The following is a 20,205-nucleotide window of genomic DNA, read 5'->3' on the forward strand; positions in this document are numbered from 1 at the left end:
GTGAGGAACTATGGAAGGACCTCCATGACTTAGTGCTTATTTCCAGGGGATTTGAGTGGTTGTAGGGAGGGAGGCAGGTGTGCAGGTGAACCCAACCTCTTCTGGCCAGGTCGTACTTCCCACAGCAGGGGCAGATGGGAGCCTGAGAAAATACAGGATGCTTTGAGTTTATAGGTTTGAAGAGTTAAGGATATTGGTAATAGGTTTAGAGGACTGGTAGTTTGACTTGTACTGGTTGCTTCTTTTGGTTGATTCGTGGTCTGAAAATTGATCAGCATTGTACTTTTAGATTTTATTTTCTAAAAAGCCCTTAGGTTTTTGAGGGAGATGTACTACTATAGAGTAGTAGAGCTTAGTTATGAACACGTACGAGAGTTGACTTGGTTATTTCTGTAAATCAGAGGGCCTCAGTGAACATTTTACAAAAGCAGATAGGGCTTTGGCATAATGATATCAGGAGAGCTTTGTGGTAACTCCCATGTCACTGGAAAAACTAGAATGGGGGAGAGATGGATCTCATAATTTTAAAGTGAGAGATCAGATTTGCCATTCAAATTTGGGTTTGGGATTTCAAATCTGTAGATCTTTGTTCAGTTTGGGGCATTCACATTTCCAGAAGAAATGAGTAAACCCATATTTTATGTTACCATTTTATGCCGTGTATATCTATATGTCTTTCTCAGTTGACTTAAGCTACTTTAAGAAAAGCCTGATAATTTCCACCTTGGTTTCCAAGATTCCTTAAACACATTGTGAGCTTAGTTTAGAATGTTGTTTGTTGAATATTTGTTCTTTGACCAAAAAAGAAAATTTACTTTTCTACCTTATTTTTGTATATTTCAGAAAATCAAAAGAGGAATATGACCAGGAAGAAGAAAGGAAGAGAAAAAAGCAGGTGCCCACAGAGCATATTAGTATAGTAGAAGTATTTCATTGCTGTTATCTCTCTTTTTTTTTTTTTAAAGTAAACTCACCCAACATGGGGCTTGAACACTTTACCTCATGCTCAAGAGTCTCATGTTCTACCTACTGAGCCAGCCAGGTTTCTCTCATTGCTGTTATCTCTTAGGTTTATATGGCAAGGTTTTGCTGCTTATGTGGAACCACACAGTACCTCAGAGTATCGTATTCTCTTGGCAATTCTAAGCATTTATATGTAACTTTATAACCATATTCACTTTATAACCCATCCAGCAACCTACCTTTTAAATACCCAATAAACATTGAGATTATTAACTCCCCAAAACTGTAATATCATTCATATTTTGAGAGGCTCCTTTAAAAATTTCCCTTAATTTTATGAATGGAGACAATTAAGAAAAATATTTTACTTTCCCACTCTCTTTGATTCCTTTACTGTTTTGAAACAGCAGCTATAGTTACTCCTGAGGGTCTCGTGAAGATTTTAACATTATCAGCCTGCCGCAGAATGGTTTAGTTATTATATTTCCTGGCATACTGTTCTTCCATTAAGAACTATTTCCATAAAGTACCTAATCTTTCCTAAGGATAAATTAAACATGTATCTGGCTAAGGTGAAGGAAGCTAATATTTATTCTTTCCTCTTCCTTCTTCTAGCTGCTTCTCTTTCTACACTTGCCCAAATCTCTCTGAAGGGAAGGGGAAACCGAATATAAACTCTCTCTCAATCATTCAAAAGTCATTTTCCTTTTTTTCCTTCAATCACTATGACACATGCTTGTGTATCATGCATTGTCTTTGAAAAACCTTATTTCACTCCCAAGGTACCCAGTGAAGAGCAGGAGAAATAGAGATGTTTTAGGATTAAGAGGGATTTATTTATCTTTAAGTAAATCTCCGTTTAGTGAATGAACATGCAATTCTTAGATATTAATATTTTTAATGTAAGAGTATAGAACAGAAATCAGTTCAAAACTGCTATTAGAAGACATTAGTATGAACACTTTGGTTTATAAGGAAACTATATTTGGCTTCTTGAATAATACTATGTTTTAGGTGTACATGTTTGGGTTTTTTAAAAACTTTTCTTACGTTTTTATATGGAAATTTTGAAACACACAAAAGTGGAGCTGATAGTATGATAATAAATCTTCCTGTGTTCATTACCAGCATGTAGGGGCTTCTGTCATGAGCTTCCTAACAAGCTACATGTGATTAGATTTTACTGTTTTTAAGAAAAACAAATTATCAGTTTACTAAGTTCTTTCTAAGATTTAAATGATTTATTTGGTTTAAATATACTCTCCCATTTTAGAAATGGAAATAAACCAGTCTGTGGTTTCTTCAGGCATAACATGGTAGTGCTATATAGATTATTTTAAGTGGAAAAGCACCTTATAATTTAGTGAATTTATTTCTCTTAGAGTACTATTGGTGTCCTCATCAATGACATCAATGACTACTCAGGTCACATGAGTAGTAAGGGGTGAAGCCTGGATTTGAACCTAACTTCTTGCTAAGTCTGAAGTACAAAGCATACTGGTTGGTTACTCTTAGCACTTCATGATTTGAAATGAGAATGTTTACCTCAAAAAGTAAAAGATGTAAAGTGCTGAAAACCTTGGAAAATCTCTTGTTCATTATCGATTTAGTAGACAATATTTAATGACATCTTTGGATAACTTAAGTAGTGAATTAGTCAAAATTAATCTAAAAATTTTTTAATTGTGTTATGAATTCCTGAAGTTATCAGAGACTAAAACAGAAGAGCCTCCAGTGCATGCAAGTGAAACTGCAAAAATGAACTCCCAAGGGGATGGTGAACATTTTGCACACCCACCCGCAGGTAAGGTTGAAGTGTACTGAACTTTCTTTAATAATATGAATACATAAACATTATAAAGAGTGTGTTACTTTCTCGTGCATACTTAACCTTCAAAATGACTGAATGGCCATTGGTATTTACAATTCTCTTTTAATTTAGCTATAGAAGTTGCAGGTGGGAAACGCTCAGCTGACAGAGTGTAGTCCCCAGATTTCTAAGTGAAGCCTGGCATCCAGGGGAGTGAGTCAAATTCCCTGAGGGAGACACCGGCCTTTGTGCCATGGCTACAGCATCCAACATATGTTCATATCACATCTGTTGTTTTCCTTGACCACGGTTATATAGTGTCTGTGAATTAGAAGTTGAACTTGGAAAGGTAATACTATTTTACTAATGAATTCAAGCATAACTAGAAAACAAGAAGTAGCCAGTTGATGCAGATGTTTAGTCAGGAAATATCATTGAAACTAAAATTGATGAGAATCCTTTGGGAAATGTTAGTGGATGAACTTGTTCACTGTACAGCAAATCTATTTTCACTATATTCTGATTTCTTTTATAAGAAAACAAGTAATTCTGAAACAGAATTGGAGCCAAGAGCATGAATTCAGTTCATTTTATCTTACATTTCTATGGTTTTAAATAAATGTCCTTTTCTTATTTAAAAAAACCCACACAACTGTCGGGTAGATATTGCAATCCTTATTTTTCTGCTGTCTTATTATTACTGTGTTATAAGAAATTCAGGGAAGTTGAGTGACTTGTCCAAAATCACTGAGCACTTAAATGGTAAAACTGTAACTTACTTTGGTCTTCTGCCTCCAAATCTTGTGTTTATAATTGGGGTGCCTGGGTGGCTCAGTTGGTTAAGCATCAACTCTGGATTTCGGTTCAGGCCATGATCTCACTGTTTGTGGGTTCGAGCCCCAGTCAGGCCACATGCTGTCAGCGCAGAACCTGCTTGGGATTCTCTCTTTCTCTCTCTCTTCCCCTTCCCCTGCTTGCACCTGCATGCACTCTCTCGTGCTCTCTCTCTCTCTCTCTCTCAAAATAAATAAACTTAAAAAAAAAGAAGAACTTTTATAATTGAGATAGGATAGGTTTGATGTTTACTTACTGATTGATTTTACGGTACTCTTAGTTGATAAAACAATGAGGTATAGGAAACAGAAGCAAGTTTATGAAATTGCCTTGCTTCTTTATTCCTAGCAAATGGAATCATTTTTCTTTTTTCATATTCAGATTCTAGGTAGAAAAACTTCATTTGATTATATTTATGAAAGTACCTGCTTTAGATTTGTCTGAGTTCTTTTTTAATTTGTTGGCCTAAATTTAACTTTCTGTTTTATACAGACCTAAGTGCACACTGCTTCAGTCTTGTGTTTGACATAATTTGAATGAATTTGCTTTGTCTAGTTTTTTTGTTTTTAAAATTTTTTAATGTTTATTTTTGAGAGAGAGAGAGAGAGAGAGAGAGAGAGAGAGAGAGAGAGCGCGCGCGCACAAGCGGGGGAGGGGCAGAGAGAGAGAGAGGGAGACAATCTGAAGCAGGTTCCAGGCTCTGAGCTGTCAGTACAGAGCCCAATGAGGGGCTCGAACTCACAAACTGTGAAATCACAACCTGAGCCAAGTTCCTATGCTTAACTAACTGAGCCACCCAGATGCCCCTCTAGTTCTTTATCTGTTAAAGTGAAGTTATAGAAAACTTAATCTCAAACTACATATAACTCAAGTATGCACATAAGTGCACAGAAAAAATGGCAGATAATTTCTAAAGTAATGATTTTAGTTTTGAAAAACTATTCTATTTTTAAAAAATGAGTATATCTGATATTCTGGGAAATCATTTTATGCAAAGTGATGGAAATCCATTTTGAAGACCTAATTTGGGAAGAATCAAAAAGCAGTTTGACTTCCTTTTTAATCCTTTTGTTCATGTGTTTCCTTGGTTCTTGCTAGAAATGGATAAGCATCTGTTCTCAGATAGATGCAAAGAGTTGCCAGAGATAAGATGATCTTTTAGCTTCTTGGTTTTCTGATAGTCTATTCCTAGAAATAGAGAAGCTAAGTATTTTGGTTTCAAGTACTTTCCTCTCTAGGTCTGAGTTAGAATATACAAGATGTTCATAACAAAGTCAAGGAAGGAACTATCCAGAGCAAGTACATGAGTTGAATATAAATGCTTATGTGCATGGGCGCTTGGATGGCTCAATCCATTAAGTGTCTGACTTTGGCTCGGGTCATTATCTTGTGGTTCCATGAGTTTGAGCCCCGTATTGGGCTCTGTTAGCATGGAGCCTGCTTTGGATCTTCTGTCTCCCTCTCTCTGCCCTTCCCCTGCTCACGTGTGTGCGCTCTCTCAAAAATAAGTAAACATTAAAAAAAATAAAAAATAGATACTTATGTGCCTGGGATTCCCCCCCTCCTCAGAATGAATGGAATTGTCCTTCTTCATCTCTCTGCTTCCATATCTGGGGGCCAAGCGTACCTCCATGTAAAGTCACTATTAGTAAGAATGGCATGTTTAACTCCTGTGAGCAAATCACGACTAATTTGTTGAAGTGGGTCTTTATTTCTAAGTTAGTTTTGTAGCTCCCTGTCTAGGTTGGTTGGAATGTTAGCTCCAGCCTCATCTCTTCTTTGGAGGCTTCCCTTATGTCCAAGAGCCTGAAGAGCTTTTCTTCTTCCAGCCTCCCTGGCCCTGCCAGCATTCCACTCGCTCCATGCTAAAGCAGTGGTCCTTTGGCAAGTTTTTTGTTCACACAGAGACTTATTTCTGGTTTTACTGTGCTGCCATGATTTTCAAGCATTTTGAGACACATAGATCATGTTGTCCCATCTTGTTTTCAGTTCTTGGTATCATCTTTATCTGAGTCTTTTCTTCTCTCACTCTGCTGTCTTTCATGGTTTACATACTTACCCTGAAAATGTTTTATCTTAAAAATCACCTTATCTTACAGTAACAAATTGCTCAGAAAAGCAATTAGCATTTTAATCATCTTACTCTTAGCAGTCACCAAATAACTGGAAAATATTGAGTGCTCTCTTATCTCTCTTCTGAGTTCTACCTTAACTCTAAAATCTTTACATTTTATTAAAGAATTGGTAGGTTTGTAGTTCTCTTCAGTATGTATTACAAACAAAAAATGATGTTACTGGCATGCACTCTGCCAATACAAAAAGTTATAGCTTTAAGTTCGTTGTTCTGAAAATAAAGGTTCACTTAACAGTTTTTACCTGCAAGCAAAAGTTTGACAACCAGTTACATTACCAGGAAGGGATTTTAGTGTACTATTTATTTAGCTTATGTGTCAGCCTTGTATTACATTATAGTGGTAATTCTAATCTTTAGACAAGAATTATACTTCTTGTAGCTGTAGTACCAAACAGCAGGAGCTTGGTATTTGTTGAAATGTCATCATTCATGAGAAAGAGTAGTTCTAGCTCCTTGAGGACAGAAACCATGTTTATTACTGTCACCAGGTGTATGACACAATATAGGCACTGAATCAGTGTGTGTTGATTGGAAAATAAGAAAAAAGTCAGTGAGAAAAAAAACACTAGCTCATTTTGGTGAACCTAGTCTCATACTGAATATTTCTTACAGTATTCTAATTGGTCTCTATCTAATTACTGCCAGAAGTTAAAATGCATTTTGCTAATCAGTCAGTACAACCTTTAGCAAGAAAGCCGGAAATGCTGCCTGAAACTTCCTCCTTCCCACAAAAAGGCCTGAAGATTCCTGGCTTAGAACATGCAAGCATTGAAGGACCAATAGCAGTAAGTAAAAAACACCACTTTTTAAGAACTATGAGCAAAATGGCAAAGTACTAAGAACAAACAATGTAAACAGCCATACACTTGGCTTTTGTTATGATCTTGAACTCAATTTTGAGTTCAATAAGCCAGTGGCTATCTGTGCCACTTATTGTGTGGATTTGAATTTAAATGGCTTCTTCTCTTTTTTGACCCAGAATTTATCAACACTTGGAACGGAAGAGCTCAGGCAACGGGAGCGCTATCTCAAGCAGAAGCGAGATCAGTTGATGTCCATGAGAAAGGATATGAAGACTAAGCAGATACAAAATTCTGAGAAGGGAGAACCTGCTGGGGAAGCAGAGGTATGGATGGCTTTACTGTGTCAAAATTTGCAAATCTAGAGGTGGAATTCTCAAAATCAGAGTGTGTGCAAGACAGTTCTGATAATGAATGTTGCTTGTAGTCCATCCATTCCTATTAACCTCCCTGCGAGTGTAGCACCTGCCAAGTTTTTTTCTACAGTGAAATGGCCATGATACGAACATTTTGTGAGGTCGAGGTGACAGCAGTTTCATTATAAACATTTTTTTGTGTTTCTTTACTTGCCCTGCTGAGTGCTTAAAGATCAGCAGTCTGTTTCACCTAAGCCTTTGAAAATACTTTAATCACAAAGCAACAATACAGTGGCCACAAACTCCAAGAGATTTTCTTCTCTAAGAAGAGATTTTTGCCAAGAAGAGATTTAGAGAACCCAGTCCACATGTGGCTTTTTAAATTTCTGCTTACTGAAAGTGCTCTTTGAGGCAGTATGTTGGGAATTCTAGACTAATGAACCCATCTTATACTATAGCCAATTTTTTCCTTTTATTTTATTTTCTTTTGTTTTTTGTTTTTTTGTTTTTTGTTTTTTAAGGAAATGACAGAGAAACCAGAAATGACAGCAGAGGAGAAGCAAACATTACTAAAGAGGAGATTGCTTGCAGAGAAACTTAAAGAAGAAGTTATTAATAAGTAATTTTAAAAGCAATTTAGCAAAAGTTCAAATTTTCTTAAAAATAAATTATTTAATCCTTAAACTGAGCCTGTTAGTTTCAAATATTTGTTTGTAAATGCAAATATAAGCTCATTATTACTACTTTATTAAACTTTTGAGGTAAAGGGTGGTGGGGAGGGCAGCTACTTGAGCTGAGAGGGTATAGAAACTCAATTGCTAGCGCATTTATTTACTCAAACTTGGCTACCTATTTGTGCTAAGCACTGTGCTGAGTGCCAGGGATACAGCAATCAACTAGATTGTCAAGGCCCCTGCCTTCATGGGGCTAGCGAAGAAGGCCCAAAGAGCAAAGTGTTTAAAGGGAAAGGTGGTGTTCTAAGCAGGGCTGGCCAAGCCTCCTTGAGAAGGCAATGAATATTCAAGCTGATAGTAAGGCTGATTATGGGGAGAAATGCGAAGAAACAACTCAGGTCCTGCCACCGGAAAAAGAATAAAGCACCTTGTGAGGAGCGGGCAGTATGGTGAGTCTACAAAGAATGGAGAGGGTTAGTGTGTGAAATTGGAGGTAGGTGGGGTACTGACTTGCATGGCCTTGTAGGGAATGTGAGAATTTTCGATTTTGTAATGGCAGTGGGAAATCACTGAAAAGTTTTAAAGCAGGGAAGTTACATCATCAAACTGTTCAGTTTTAAAACAAAAGTGTGGCTGCTGTACGGAGATTACTCGGTGAGTTAAGAGTAGTTGTGGGTATACCAGGTATACGGAAATCCAATCAAAAGACTAATTATCATGGGCAGTGTTAAGATAGATTTTGGCATTTACATGTGAGGCAGGAGCAAATGGGACTTGGAAAATGGATATGGGGGATGTTAAAAATACTCAATTACTCTTTCTAGGAAGCCTACCATTAAAAAAGATAAAGGGAATAATTGATTGAGCCTCCAGGGGGGAATGTGGCCCTGGGTATAGGTCTTTTGTGTGAAGTGGCCCTGGGTGGTCTTCTGTAGTTGTTCACAGATAACCAGAATAGTAGAAGACCTTTCTTTCAGAAACTTCCTGTATTGTGTGATCCAACAGGCACCCCCTTTTCTAGTTACTCCTGAGATTGAATTTATAATTCCAATTTATCTCTTTACAGTTATAAACTTTTAAAAAGGGATACCAAAATTCGCTTAGCTCCAGTCTTCAACCTGCAGAGAAAAACCAGCATTACTTTACATTTGTTACATTTTCATCACTTAGATGGACAAGAGGAAAAACTAGTGATTAAAACACAGAAATGTTTCATGTAACTTTTTATTAAAAATAGTTTTTATACTGGATACATGTTTACAGATATAATTTTAAGAGAACCTCAGGCATACAAATGTGGGCTCTGGCTTGCTTCAAGGAGTGAAGATAAAGATATAAAAATCCTGATCTGCCTGAGTGAGGGTAGTCATTAAGACAGTAGCTAACATGTGGAAACTTAATATTCTTGCAAAGGATACTTTAAGCCCTCTTTTCATATCATTGTGGGTGAGCCTAGGTACCATGAAGACTATTATCCTGTAAGTCAACAAAACATTCACATTTCTGCTATAAGAATGGTTCCTATCTATGATGATGAGGATTTAAATGTTTGACTCGTGGCAATTCTTCAGAAAGGAAAATTAAAGAAACTCTCCATAAGGTATGGAGATAATATTTCCTACTGGAACTTTAAAATTACTTAATCAGTAAGAGTCAAGAGTAAATAGGGAAATGCTTTAGACCTGGGCTTCTTAGATGACAAGAGGAAATTTATTAAGAGCTAAGAGGAGTGAAAGGGGCTTCACAGAACTTTCTTGAAAGAAAATGTATTCAGATGGTGATTTTACTGATATTAGTTTAAATTATCCTGAGTCACTTGCCTCTTAAAGTGGAAGGTCTTTTTCATTATATGAACCTTTAATCAAAGAGATAAGACTAGCCCCATGCTGTGATGTTTTGGTGCTGGGACTTTATTTGCCCAAGGCACACCTTCTGTAAGTAGAATCAGTAATACTTAAAGTGCAGTCAACCTTTGTTAGAATTATTTCATTCAGATTGGTGTATGACTTAGTGGTTTATAATAAATATCTATGGATAATTTATTGACTTTTAAAAGATACTATAAAATGGACATATCTCAAAATGGAGTTAACTTATATTTACAACAAACCAAACAAAAGCAACAATCATAGAATTACAGGGTCACATTTTAATTCCTGAATTTTACAGGTCAGCATTAATATCACCACATGTATACAAATGGTGTAAAACAAGTACAGTGGTATTTTTTAATACAAAATAAACATCTGTTTTATGGAAAAACTATACTTCATATCTACACAGACAGCCCATCTTTTCCAAACAATAGCCAAAATTAAAATTAACTACAAAATCTCCAAAACAGGGGAAACTGCTTCAGTTTAAGCTATTCCAGGAAAAATGGACCCATAACACATTACAAGGGTGATCTGAAGATTGTAGCTGGAATTACTATTTTTCACTTTTCTTCCCAATGCATTAAATTGTAGTTTGGGGGACGTTTTTCTCACTTCAGCATGATCTCAGATCATAGATGAGCAAAACTAACATTAAAATATTTACAGTTAACTTGCTGTTCTAAAAATAAAACTTCTTAACTGTTTGCCTCAACTTACTATTTTAAGTTCATTTACGTACATGGAATGTGCTTTTATTCTTTAAAAAAAAAGCAGCTTTCATATTACACCCCTGTTTATGGAAAAACTTCATGTGCTGCATACTGACTTTGATACTGAAGTAACTTCTTGGATCAAAATGGCCTCTAGATATGCCACTTAATTCAGCACTATTCTTTGTATGGAAGTCTTTATAAATTACACTTTAAAACTAGCTTGCAGCTCTGGACAGAGACAACTTAACCAACAAAACAGAAAGTGACTTCAAAGTATCCTCCACCAAAGAGTGACTGGGAGGGAAACAGTTGGAAACATTCTGTTCAACCCACTCCCAAGTTTCTAGAAAAAATCATTTCGAAATACTACTGTACTGATACTTGGCATCAGTTATCTCTAAAAGTGCTGATTTTAAAGTTCTACTGACAAAACTCTCCATTTTGAATCCAGCTTGTTTTCATCAAAATACATACTGAAAATTCATGGTGTAGAAAACTCAACATGTACTGTAACACAGAGTGTACTTCCCTCCAACTACCTATAAGGCTGAATTTGTTAAAACTTCAAAAAATGGTCCCAACAGCATAACTTCACTTTTATGATAGTTGAATTTGTTTTCCATAAAAAATTTTTTAAAAAGAGGCAACTGATTAAAAGAACCACATGGCCAGCACCATTATACAAGTAATGTTATTGGGTTTGTAACTAAAGTTCTGCAATTGTTTCTAGATCGGATACCCCCCCCCCCCCGGAGCAACCCTGCATTTAATATTTTATCAACCTTGTCCCTCCCCAAGCCATTCCCAAACCTGAGAGTTTCCTCACTGAGAGGCTATCTCCCAGGTTCAGGTCACTAACCTTTTTTTGACAGCCTGAAAGGCAAACCCCTTAATTACTAGCAAGCAATCAAGTTTCTGGGAAGCCTTTTTTTTGTTTGTTTTTCTTTTTACAGAACTAAACTCTCCTAGCTGATATACTGAGTATCTTTTGCTACTCCTTGTATATTTATAAGTTCAAGTGAGAAAGCTTTCTGATTCAGATTTTCAGCTCATTGAACAGATGCAGCATTTTAGTAAGACCACACATTTGAGGGTCCCCAGTAAGTATTTTATGAGCCAAGACGAGGTCTTTTCCTGGGAGATGTTTCTTCTTCTTCATCTTCCTCTTCATCATCTGGATAATCCACTAACCCAACCAAACTGCCCTATTGAAGAATAAAACAGCTTTTTTTAAAATACATAACTTAAGGGAAAAAAAGCTTATTAGTGCAGTTGCTTTTAAAGACATCACAACTTTTCTAATTATATATATCTCAAACATAAATTTGATACAGTAACTGATTGAAAATTATGAACACTTGGTACTAGTTGGTGGCACTCTTAAGTTATTACCCTCAACTTTTTTATTCAGCCCTTGGATTTTTAATGACACCTCACAATTCAATTCAGCAAAATTTCACTGTGGAAAAGTATTATCTCCAAAAAGTAGGACTCACAAATCATCAGGATACTGGAAGGAGTGAGCTGGAAGGACCTTGGAGATGAACTAGTTCATCTCTATGTTTAAACTATAAAATAGTGACAAGTAGCCTCCTTTTCGCCTCTGTTCTTCATGTATTTCATCACTATGTGCACACCACTGTTTTCATTCTGCTTTTGATGATAAAGAACACATGAAGTGGGTCATACAACTAATAACTAAAAAATTTAGGGCTACCTTTCTCTAACCAAAAGAAAAGATGAGGTAATTCAGGTGTTTGGTCTTTTATGCGTAATGGATCCCTTTGAAAATCGTATTAAAGCTCTACACATTCTACCCAGAAAATTACATGTTCTCAGGTCTGTGTTCATTTTGAACCGACACCATGAAGTTAGTATGTATGTCCCACAGGTTAAAAGGCTGCTGTAAACAATGAATTTAGTTTAAACCCTTCAGACCTCAAATACAATAGAAATAACTCCTACTTCACAGCTACGTAGCTTCATGTCTAAAGAACCCAGACATCTGGCAGTAACACTTTGCCAAAATATAACTGAACCACTGTAGTGTTAATCAACAAAGGTCTCTGAGCAGCTAGAAAGAGTATCAGAAAGTCTGGGAATTAAATCAAACTTCTTTGTAACATATATTTACGTGAGCATCTTTCTGCTGTCTTCTCAGCTTAATAACACACAAGTCTTTTTTTTTTATTTAAACAAAAAAATTTTTTTTCAACGTTTATTTTTGGGACAGAGAGAGACAAAGCATGAACGGGGGAGGGGCAGAGAGAGAGGGAGACACAGAATCGGAAACAGGCTCCAGGCTCTGAGCCATCAGCCCAGAGCCCGACGTGGGGCTCGAACTCACAGACTGCGAGATCGTGACCTGGCTGAAGTCGGACGCTTAGCCGACTGCGCCACCCAGGCGCCCCATCAAGTCTTAAGTTTGATAAGCAAGAGGTAATATGGCTAAATTGTTAAGAATGTATTTGATTGTAGTCTGCCTGACTTCAAATTCCAAGGCCACCATTTTTTAGGTACATGACTGTGGGCAAGTGATTTAGTATCTCTATGCCTCATTTTCCTTATCTGTAAAATTGGTATTAATAGTACTTACACCTCACGGAACTATTTTGAAAATTAAATTGAAAATAAAACATAAAAAGCACTGGGCACAGTGGTTAGTATGTAGTTAGTGTTCAGTAACTGCTATTAGCTATTACTAATATCATTCTTATTTATTTGGTTTCAAGCCAAACAAGTTAGATGAGAGGAGATAGAAGACATTATTACCTTATAAAAAGACACGAGTCTGATATTCACAAAGATAACAAGTTATCGAGGAAAGTTTTCATTATGCTTAGGGATTACAGATTATATATCATAATGTACAAACATTTCAGTTCCCAATGGGTAACATTTAAAATGACTTCTTAAGAAATAGTCTATCTGAAACACTCACCTACATAATTTCAATTTTATCTCTATATCTATACCATAAACAAACTCCTATATAGTAAAAAAAATCATGTTTACTGAAAAGAATAAAAATATAAAACGTGAAATATTGGAAGTAAAAAGACCTGTAATCCAGAGGTGCACCCTGTAAACAATTTGACAGATTCTGGACTTAAACTATTAGTATAATTCATCATGTTAAAAAATTCTAAGGAGGGGCACCTGGGTGGCACAGTCGGTTAAGTGTCCGACTTCAGCCAGGTCACGATCTCGCAGTCCGTGAGTTCGAGCTCCGTGTCGGGCTCTGGGCTGATGGCTCAGAGCCTGGAGCCTGTTTCCGATTCTGTGTCTCCCTCTCTCTCTGCCCCTCCCCCGTTCATGCTCTGTCTCTCTCTGTCCCCAAAATAAATAAATGTTGAAAATAAATAAATAAATAAATAAAATAAAAATAAAAAATTCTAAGGAGAGAGAATTCAAGAATTATCCTCTATGCAAAAAACAAAGGACAGATCTTCCATAAACATGATTAATAAAATTTTTAAAAATCATCAGGAGTGATAGCTTTTACATCTTCTAATTTTTATAGCTTTAATTTCTTTATCTCACCTAACTGGATTGGCTAATACCCAGGAACAATGGTTAAATTACAGCAATGATAGTGGTATCCTACCTTGTCCCCAACTCTGGTAGGAACACTGCTAATATTTTCTTAAGTATAAAGCTAGCTTTTGGTATCAGCCATACATACCATGTTAAGAACCTACCTACTTATTTGCATTTTACTGAGTAAATTTGATAAACTGTAAATGTACATTCTATACAGAAATATGTATAAGGGGGTGCCTGGGTGGCTTAGTCAGTTAAGTGTCTGACTTTGGCTCAAGTCATGATCTCCTGGTTCACGGTTTCGAGCCCTGCTTCAGGCTCTGTGCTGACAGCTCAGAGCCTGGAGCCTGCCTCAGATTCTATGTCTCCCTCTCTCTCTTTGCCCCTCTCCTACTTGCGCTTTCTCTCAAAACTAAATAAACTAAAAAAAAAAAAAAAAATACACATGTATATGAAATATTTTGTGTAGAAAGTCACATACAATTGTTTTAACTGCAAAAGGCTGGAAACAAGTTTAAAATGCATCAATGGGGGGCGGGGGGCGCCTGTGTGGCTCAGTCCGTTAAGCCTCCGACTTCGGCTCAGGTCATGATCTTGTGGTTTGTGAGTTCAAGCCTCCTGTGGGGCTCTGTGCTGACAGCTGAGAGCCTGGAGCCTGCTTTGGATTCCCTCTTTCTCCCTCCCTCCCAAATTAATAAACATTAAAAATTTTTTAAATGCATCAATAGGGTTAGTTATAAATTGAAGTATATCATATGCTGGAATTCTATGCAGGAAGTTCTTTTATATCCTGATATGGAAAGCTCACCCAGATAAGTCTGTTATGTGTTATGTGAAAAAAGCAAGAGCAGTGTTCTCTTTTGTTAATCTGGGGCAAAAGAAGTGTTTGTTTTGGCCGCCTACTATTAGTTTCCCATTCTGATTTCATTTTTTTTTTTTTGTAACTATTTTTCTTCAAGGAAAACATGCATGTTTTATAGCTCTACAGCTAAAAAAAAACTTTGTAATTTCATTAGTAGCTAATGTCTTACCAGCCTTGAAAACTATCAAGTTTTCAAAGAATGCAATTTTTTTAAAAATGTTTTTTATTTCTGAGAGAGGGAGAGAGAGAACATGAGAGGGGAGGGGCAGAGATAGGGAGACAAAGGATCCAAAGCAGGCTCTGTCCTGACTGCAGAAAGTCCAATGTGGGGCCTGAACTCATGGAACTGTGAGATCATGACTTGAGTTGAAGGTGGACGTTTAACCCACTGAGACTGAGCCACCCAGGCACCCATCAAAGAATGCAATTTTAAAAAATATATTAGAACTTTAGGATGCCTTGCAAAGGAGAATTAGAAAAGTTCACATCTGATCTATTTAAGAACCAATCAATTTGATTACAGCAATAAACAGACAGTGAAAATGGCTAAACAGGGCACTGCTGATAAAGAACCTGCCACCACTTAGAAATGTGGCTACACTTTGTTGAAAAAGGCTGAGAGCCAATTTAACTAGTTTCACTTCCGTAAACTCCTATCTTGCTTAATTTCAAACTTTTGTCATAGTCTAGAGTGACTGAACAATTTATTTTCCAAGAACAATCACTGTTTTCTCCTTGTCCCCCAAAAAGATGTAGACAGATACGGCAATCTGCTGTTAGTGTCAAAAGCGTAAAAAATGTGTTAGTGCTTGCATTTCATTTTGCTCGGTCATAAGTAAAAAATTATCTGGAAGGATAATAAATTAAGAACTCTAGGAAATAACCCAGAAAGTAGAACAAGAAGATTTAAAAAATGAGTAATAAGTGAGGAAAATTATGAAAATTGTAAGCTAAACCTGGAAGGCCCAACATCCAAACAATAAGTTAATAGTGAAATAGCACAAAATGTCCTCAGATTGAAGGACATGACTGTTTGGCTGCTTCCAAGAAGAAAATAAAATAGCACACACAAAGGATCATAAATAAGAATGTCTTCAGATTACTTGATAGCAGTAACTTCAAATTTTTAAAAGAAAATTATTTCCAACCTGGTTCTATATTCAGTTAAACTGTCAGTCAAGTATGAAGACAGAATCAACATATCTTCATACATGAAGGTCTCAAATTTTACCTCTCATGGCATTTTTTTTTTTTAGAAAACAATTATTAGAGGATATGTTCCACCAAAATGGGAGGGAAAATCAAGAAAGAGTCCAGAGACATGAGATGCAGGAAACAATCCAAGAAAAAGAGAGGCAAAAGAAGTACTAGGATGATGGCTGAGGCAGCCATAAGACAAAAGCTGTGCAGCAAATCTAGACAGCAACCGATCTAAACTGGAACTGGAAGGGAGGCTTCAAGACAGAGGTCTCCACAGGGGATACTATGTGGAAACTAACCTGAGAGGTAGTGAAAGAATTAGTGACAGGCACCTAACTACTGCAACAAATGAAAAAATGGTGGCCATTATTTACTCTAGAAAGAGAAAAGTTACCAAGAAAAATACAGTATAGGAAAAAAGACCAGGAAAAAATTCACAAAGAATATTTATATTGTCATCACAGCAATAAAATTATCAATTATTTAACCAAAAATTGTGAGAGAAGAAATGAGGGTGAGGGTGTGGTAAGGACTGTTCACATGCTAAATTCTTACCTACCATAACAAGAATAAATTAGGTCTAAACTTGGCAAAACAACACAGAAGTATTAACATATTACTTAGAAATAGAAGGTACAAGAGTTTTAAGCTATCTCTGTGGAAAGGAAAAAGGACTGATTTTTTCCCTCAACATTTTAATACTACTTTGACTTTTGACAGTAAGTGCATGTATTGCTTTGATTAAAAAAAAAAAAAAAGTCTATATTGAGAGGGTGCAAACAGTGTTCTAAGCTCTTTACACTTATTAAAAAATTTAATATTTACAACATGCCTTTAGAGTAGGTGCTCTTTTATCCTTGTTTATAATGAAAAAAACTAAGGTTGTGAGAGATTTAATAATTTACTCAAGGTCAAACAGCCTAGAAAGAGGCAAAGCCAAGATCTGAACCCAAACAATTGAACTCCACAGCAAATATTCTTACTATAGTATCACAAATATTACATTAAATTGTCCTATCAAGAAGGGAAAATTAATTTTAAAACTTCTAGTTAAAAAACATAAAATGTTTCAAAAGCAGTAGAATCTCAGTGACAATGCTACTTCTGTGATCTTTAGTCAAGAGCCTACCTCGATACAATACTGACTAGACTCCACATTTTTGTAAAACAATAAATTCAAATTGTATTTTGTGTTCAAAACTAGATGCATCACTTAAGATTAGGTTTTCTACTACTATAACATTTCCCTCCTCTTGTCCTTCTACTCTTCTCCTAACAGTTGTCTTATATTTATGCCTTTTTATTTTATGCCACTCCTTTTTGGGGAAAAGGATGGTTGCGTATAATAACAATATAAATGAAAGAAGAGAGTTTTATATAAAATTTAAACTTGTTTATATAAAACAGTAACCAATGGGAAATACATATGCTATGCAAGTAACAAAAAGGCTAATATCCTTATAACTGAAGATTCATTCATATTAAGAAAAACATAAGCCAATTTTAAAAAGACAAGACTATGAAAAGACAACTTGCAGAAGAGCAAATTCAAAAGGCTAATAATCAACGTTGCTACTAACACAAAACACACAATTGGGAAAGAGATCTATTCTGTTTATGCAACCTAATGGGCAAAGATTAAAAATAAATTTAACACTGGCAAAGCTGCAGTGAGCCAAGCACACTCATACAATGCTTATAGTAACATAAGCTGGTATAGACATTCTGGATGTATCTGATAATATGTATGAAAACATTCCTTTATGCATCTATCCAAGAAAATAGCTTAAAATGCAACAATACCAGGAGTCCCATCAATGAAATAGCAGAATCAACTTATGTGCTCCAAAATATTACTGGGTGTGTTGCTTACAAATATTATGATACAGATAAATAAAATGAAATTCTGTGGTCATCAACAGTATTTAAGTAACAAAGAAAAATTCTTTTAACAAATAAATAAAAGCAAGATACAAAACTGTTTAATTACATGTCTGATAAACCCATATACCTAAAAAAGAATCAAATATTAGCAGTCATGTTCTCTGATGACAGCGAGCAAAACTTTCTTCTTTGAAATTATTTTTATTATCCAAATTTCCTTTAGTAAACATGAAATAATTTTAAAGATGGAAAAAGCAAAGTTTGTGTATAGAATAGTTTCACATACCTTGGTGGCTGTTACTGATGTGGCCAAGTTTGTAGTTTTGGAAGAGGATCCATTAGAACTTGCTGGTGGTGTCTGAGCCACTACAGATTTACTGTTTGTACTGTTTGTTCCATTAGCAGCACTGGCAGAGTGGGAGAAAGTAAATTTGAAGCCACTAGATGATGTCCTTTTGGGAAGGTTTTCTTTGTCTTCACTTTCTTTTGCTAAAGCAAAATTTTAAATCTTTTTTAGTAAAGATTCCTAAGCAAAGCATCTGAAAAGCACAGTAACTTTAAAACTTATAAATCATTAATGTGGATGGAACTGGAGAGTGTATGCTAAGTGAAATAAGCCATACAGAGAAAGACAGATACCATATGTTTTCACTCTTATGTGGATCCTGAGAAACTTAACAGAAACCCATGGGGGAGGGGAAGGAAAAAAAAAAAAAAAAAAAGAGGTTAGAGTGGGAGAGAGCCAAAGCATAAGAGACTCTTAAAAACTGAGAACAAACTGAGGGTTGATGGGGGGTGGGAGGGAGGGAAGGGTGAGTGATGGGTATTGAGGAAGGCACCTTTTGGGATGAGCACTGGGTGTTGTATGGAAACCAATTTGACAATAAATTTCATACATTGGGAAAAAAATATAAATTCAAAAAAAAATAAAACTTATAAATCATTGCCTCTGCTTTATAAGAGTACAGCATGATGTGTACAGTGGTAAGTCTTTAATTAGCTGGAATCTTAGAAATCTCAGGATTAGAAAGGATCTTAAGAATTATATACCAGAATCTGTCATCCTACGCTAGAATTCTACACTGCTGTATCTAGGACACATCAAGGATTCATTACCTGCCTGACTTCCTTTTACTGTCTCTTTGTAGCTTCTACTCACTGCACTGATCCTATACTCCTATAGTCCTTGTGAAAACCTGACAATCCCTCCCACAAGTCAGTATTTTAAATGCTTAAAGACGATATGATCATATCTATCAGTCTCTTATTTCCTGAATATTCCAGGTTCCTTTATCTGTTTCTCTTATGACATAGGTATCTACTATCCTTTCATATCTGGTTGCTGTTTTTGTGTATGATTCTTGAGTGGATGTAGTGCTTCAAGCACGGCCTCACTGCCCCTTTCCACGGCAGTCAGGGTAGTGCCTGTAATGAGTAAAGGTAGAAGAATTAGGTCACCAAAAATTACCACCTATTCCTTAGGACATTTTAATGGGCTATTTGCTCCCCCAGGCTGAAGTAAACAGAACTAAGAGCATTAACAAGTACATGATGAATGATGCTGGGAACAACGGTTTCAGGAAAAATGTAATAAATCAATAAAACACTATCTAAGGAGAATTGCCTTTAGAATACCTCACATTCAAAATCACAAACTTTATATGAAGTCCAGGAAATGCTTTGCTTTTCAAAATGTAAATTTGTATTAAACATTTATATGATATATGGAGGGCAGTAGTCCAATAATGGTAATTTTTTAGGCCATAGAATTAAAGTGATTCGTTCTTTTGAAAGCTAAGTAAGATCTCAGTTTTCAAAATAAGTTAAACTATTTGAAGGATGGGAAATTTTACTTTCATTTCTCTTCCCTTGATAGCGTATCTTTATTAAATTTTTATAATGATTTTAAAATTTCAAAGAGCAAAGTTACTTCTCTGAGCTTAGTTTCCTCAGCTGTAAAAGGCAGAGTGCTCTGGAAAGTTTCTATGGATCTATATGGTCTCTATTATTATTGAGGATTTCAGTACAGAAATAAATCCAAGATTATTCACAGAAGACAATGTATTAAGTAGAAAATATAATAATTTCTAAATAGTAAATGAAGGGCCTCACAAAATGACAAGTTTCAAGAAAAACATTTTAAACATGAAAATAAGTCCCAGCTTTGGAAAAAGATGTGGAAATTTTAAAAGGCCACATTTCACTATAAAATTCATATCTTTCATACTTTATATACTATGGCCAAATCTTCACAGACAACTCAATAATTTCTGTATTTAAAAATGATGCACTATTCAAAAACTTAAAATTTTAATACCTTTTTTGGTCTCCATAAATTTTTCATAAGTATCTGGAAAATCATCTTCTGGCTTAGATTTTTCTACTGGTGCCACAACTGCTTTTCCTTCCTCCTCTTCATCTTCATTAAACCACATTTCTTCATCCTCTTCCAAGGCTTTTGCATCTCTGCGAAATCTGTTACTACGCAATATAGATGGTACACTGTAAGAAACATACCACAAATACTAATGACTTAAAGTTTGTAACCAGATTAA

The 20,205-nt window shown here is 35.8% G+C and overlaps 2 protein-coding genes across 8 annotated transcripts in view; one reads left to right on the top strand and one right to left on the bottom strand.

Annotated features, from left to right (window-relative positions):
* CFAP36 (cilia and flagella associated protein 36) overlaps window positions 1–7,585 on the top strand; it is a 29,850-nt gene extending 22,265 nt beyond the window's left edge. The window contains exons 6-10 of one of the 2 annotated variants that reach the window (XM_003984011.6): window positions 844–895; window positions 2,668–2,767; window positions 6,387–6,526; window positions 6,721–6,867; window positions 7,419–7,585. In XM_003984011.6, the coding sequence (XP_003984060.2) occupies window positions 844–895; window positions 2,668–2,767; window positions 6,387–6,526; window positions 6,721–6,867; window positions 7,419–7,520 (541 nt within the window). In that variant the 3' untranslated portion in view covers window positions 7,521–7,585. The remainder of the gene's footprint in view (window positions 1–843; window positions 896–2,667; window positions 2,768–6,386; window positions 6,527–6,720; window positions 6,868–7,418) is intronic. The other variant, XM_006930106.5, reaches the window with a different exon arrangement.
* Window positions 7,586–9,700: 2,115 nt separating this feature from the next.
* PPP4R3B (protein phosphatase 4 regulatory subunit 3B) overlaps window positions 9,701–20,205 on the bottom strand; it is a 65,915-nt gene continuing 55,410 nt past the window's right edge. For 4 of the 6 annotated variants that reach the window (XM_019827237.3, XM_019827236.3, XM_003984012.6 and 1 more), the window contains 3 exons: window positions 19,968–20,152; window positions 17,937–18,139; window positions 9,701–11,366 (listed from right to left, as the gene is read on the bottom strand). In XM_019827237.3, the coding sequence (XP_019682796.1) occupies window positions 11,271–11,366; window positions 17,937–18,139; window positions 19,968–20,152 (484 nt within the window). In that variant the 3' untranslated portion in view covers window positions 9,701–11,270. Of the gene's footprint in view, window positions 11,367–17,936; window positions 18,142–19,967; window positions 20,153–20,205 lie in introns of those variants that run through there. The other 2 variants (XM_006930107.5, XM_045054234.1) reach the window with 2 other exon arrangements.

This window comes from Felis catus, chromosome A3, assembly GCF_018350175.1.
Source record: "Felis catus isolate Fca126 chromosome A3, F.catus_Fca126_mat1.0, whole genome shotgun sequence".
Lineage (NCBI taxonomy): Eukaryota > Metazoa > Chordata > Mammalia > Carnivora > Felidae > Felis > Felis catus.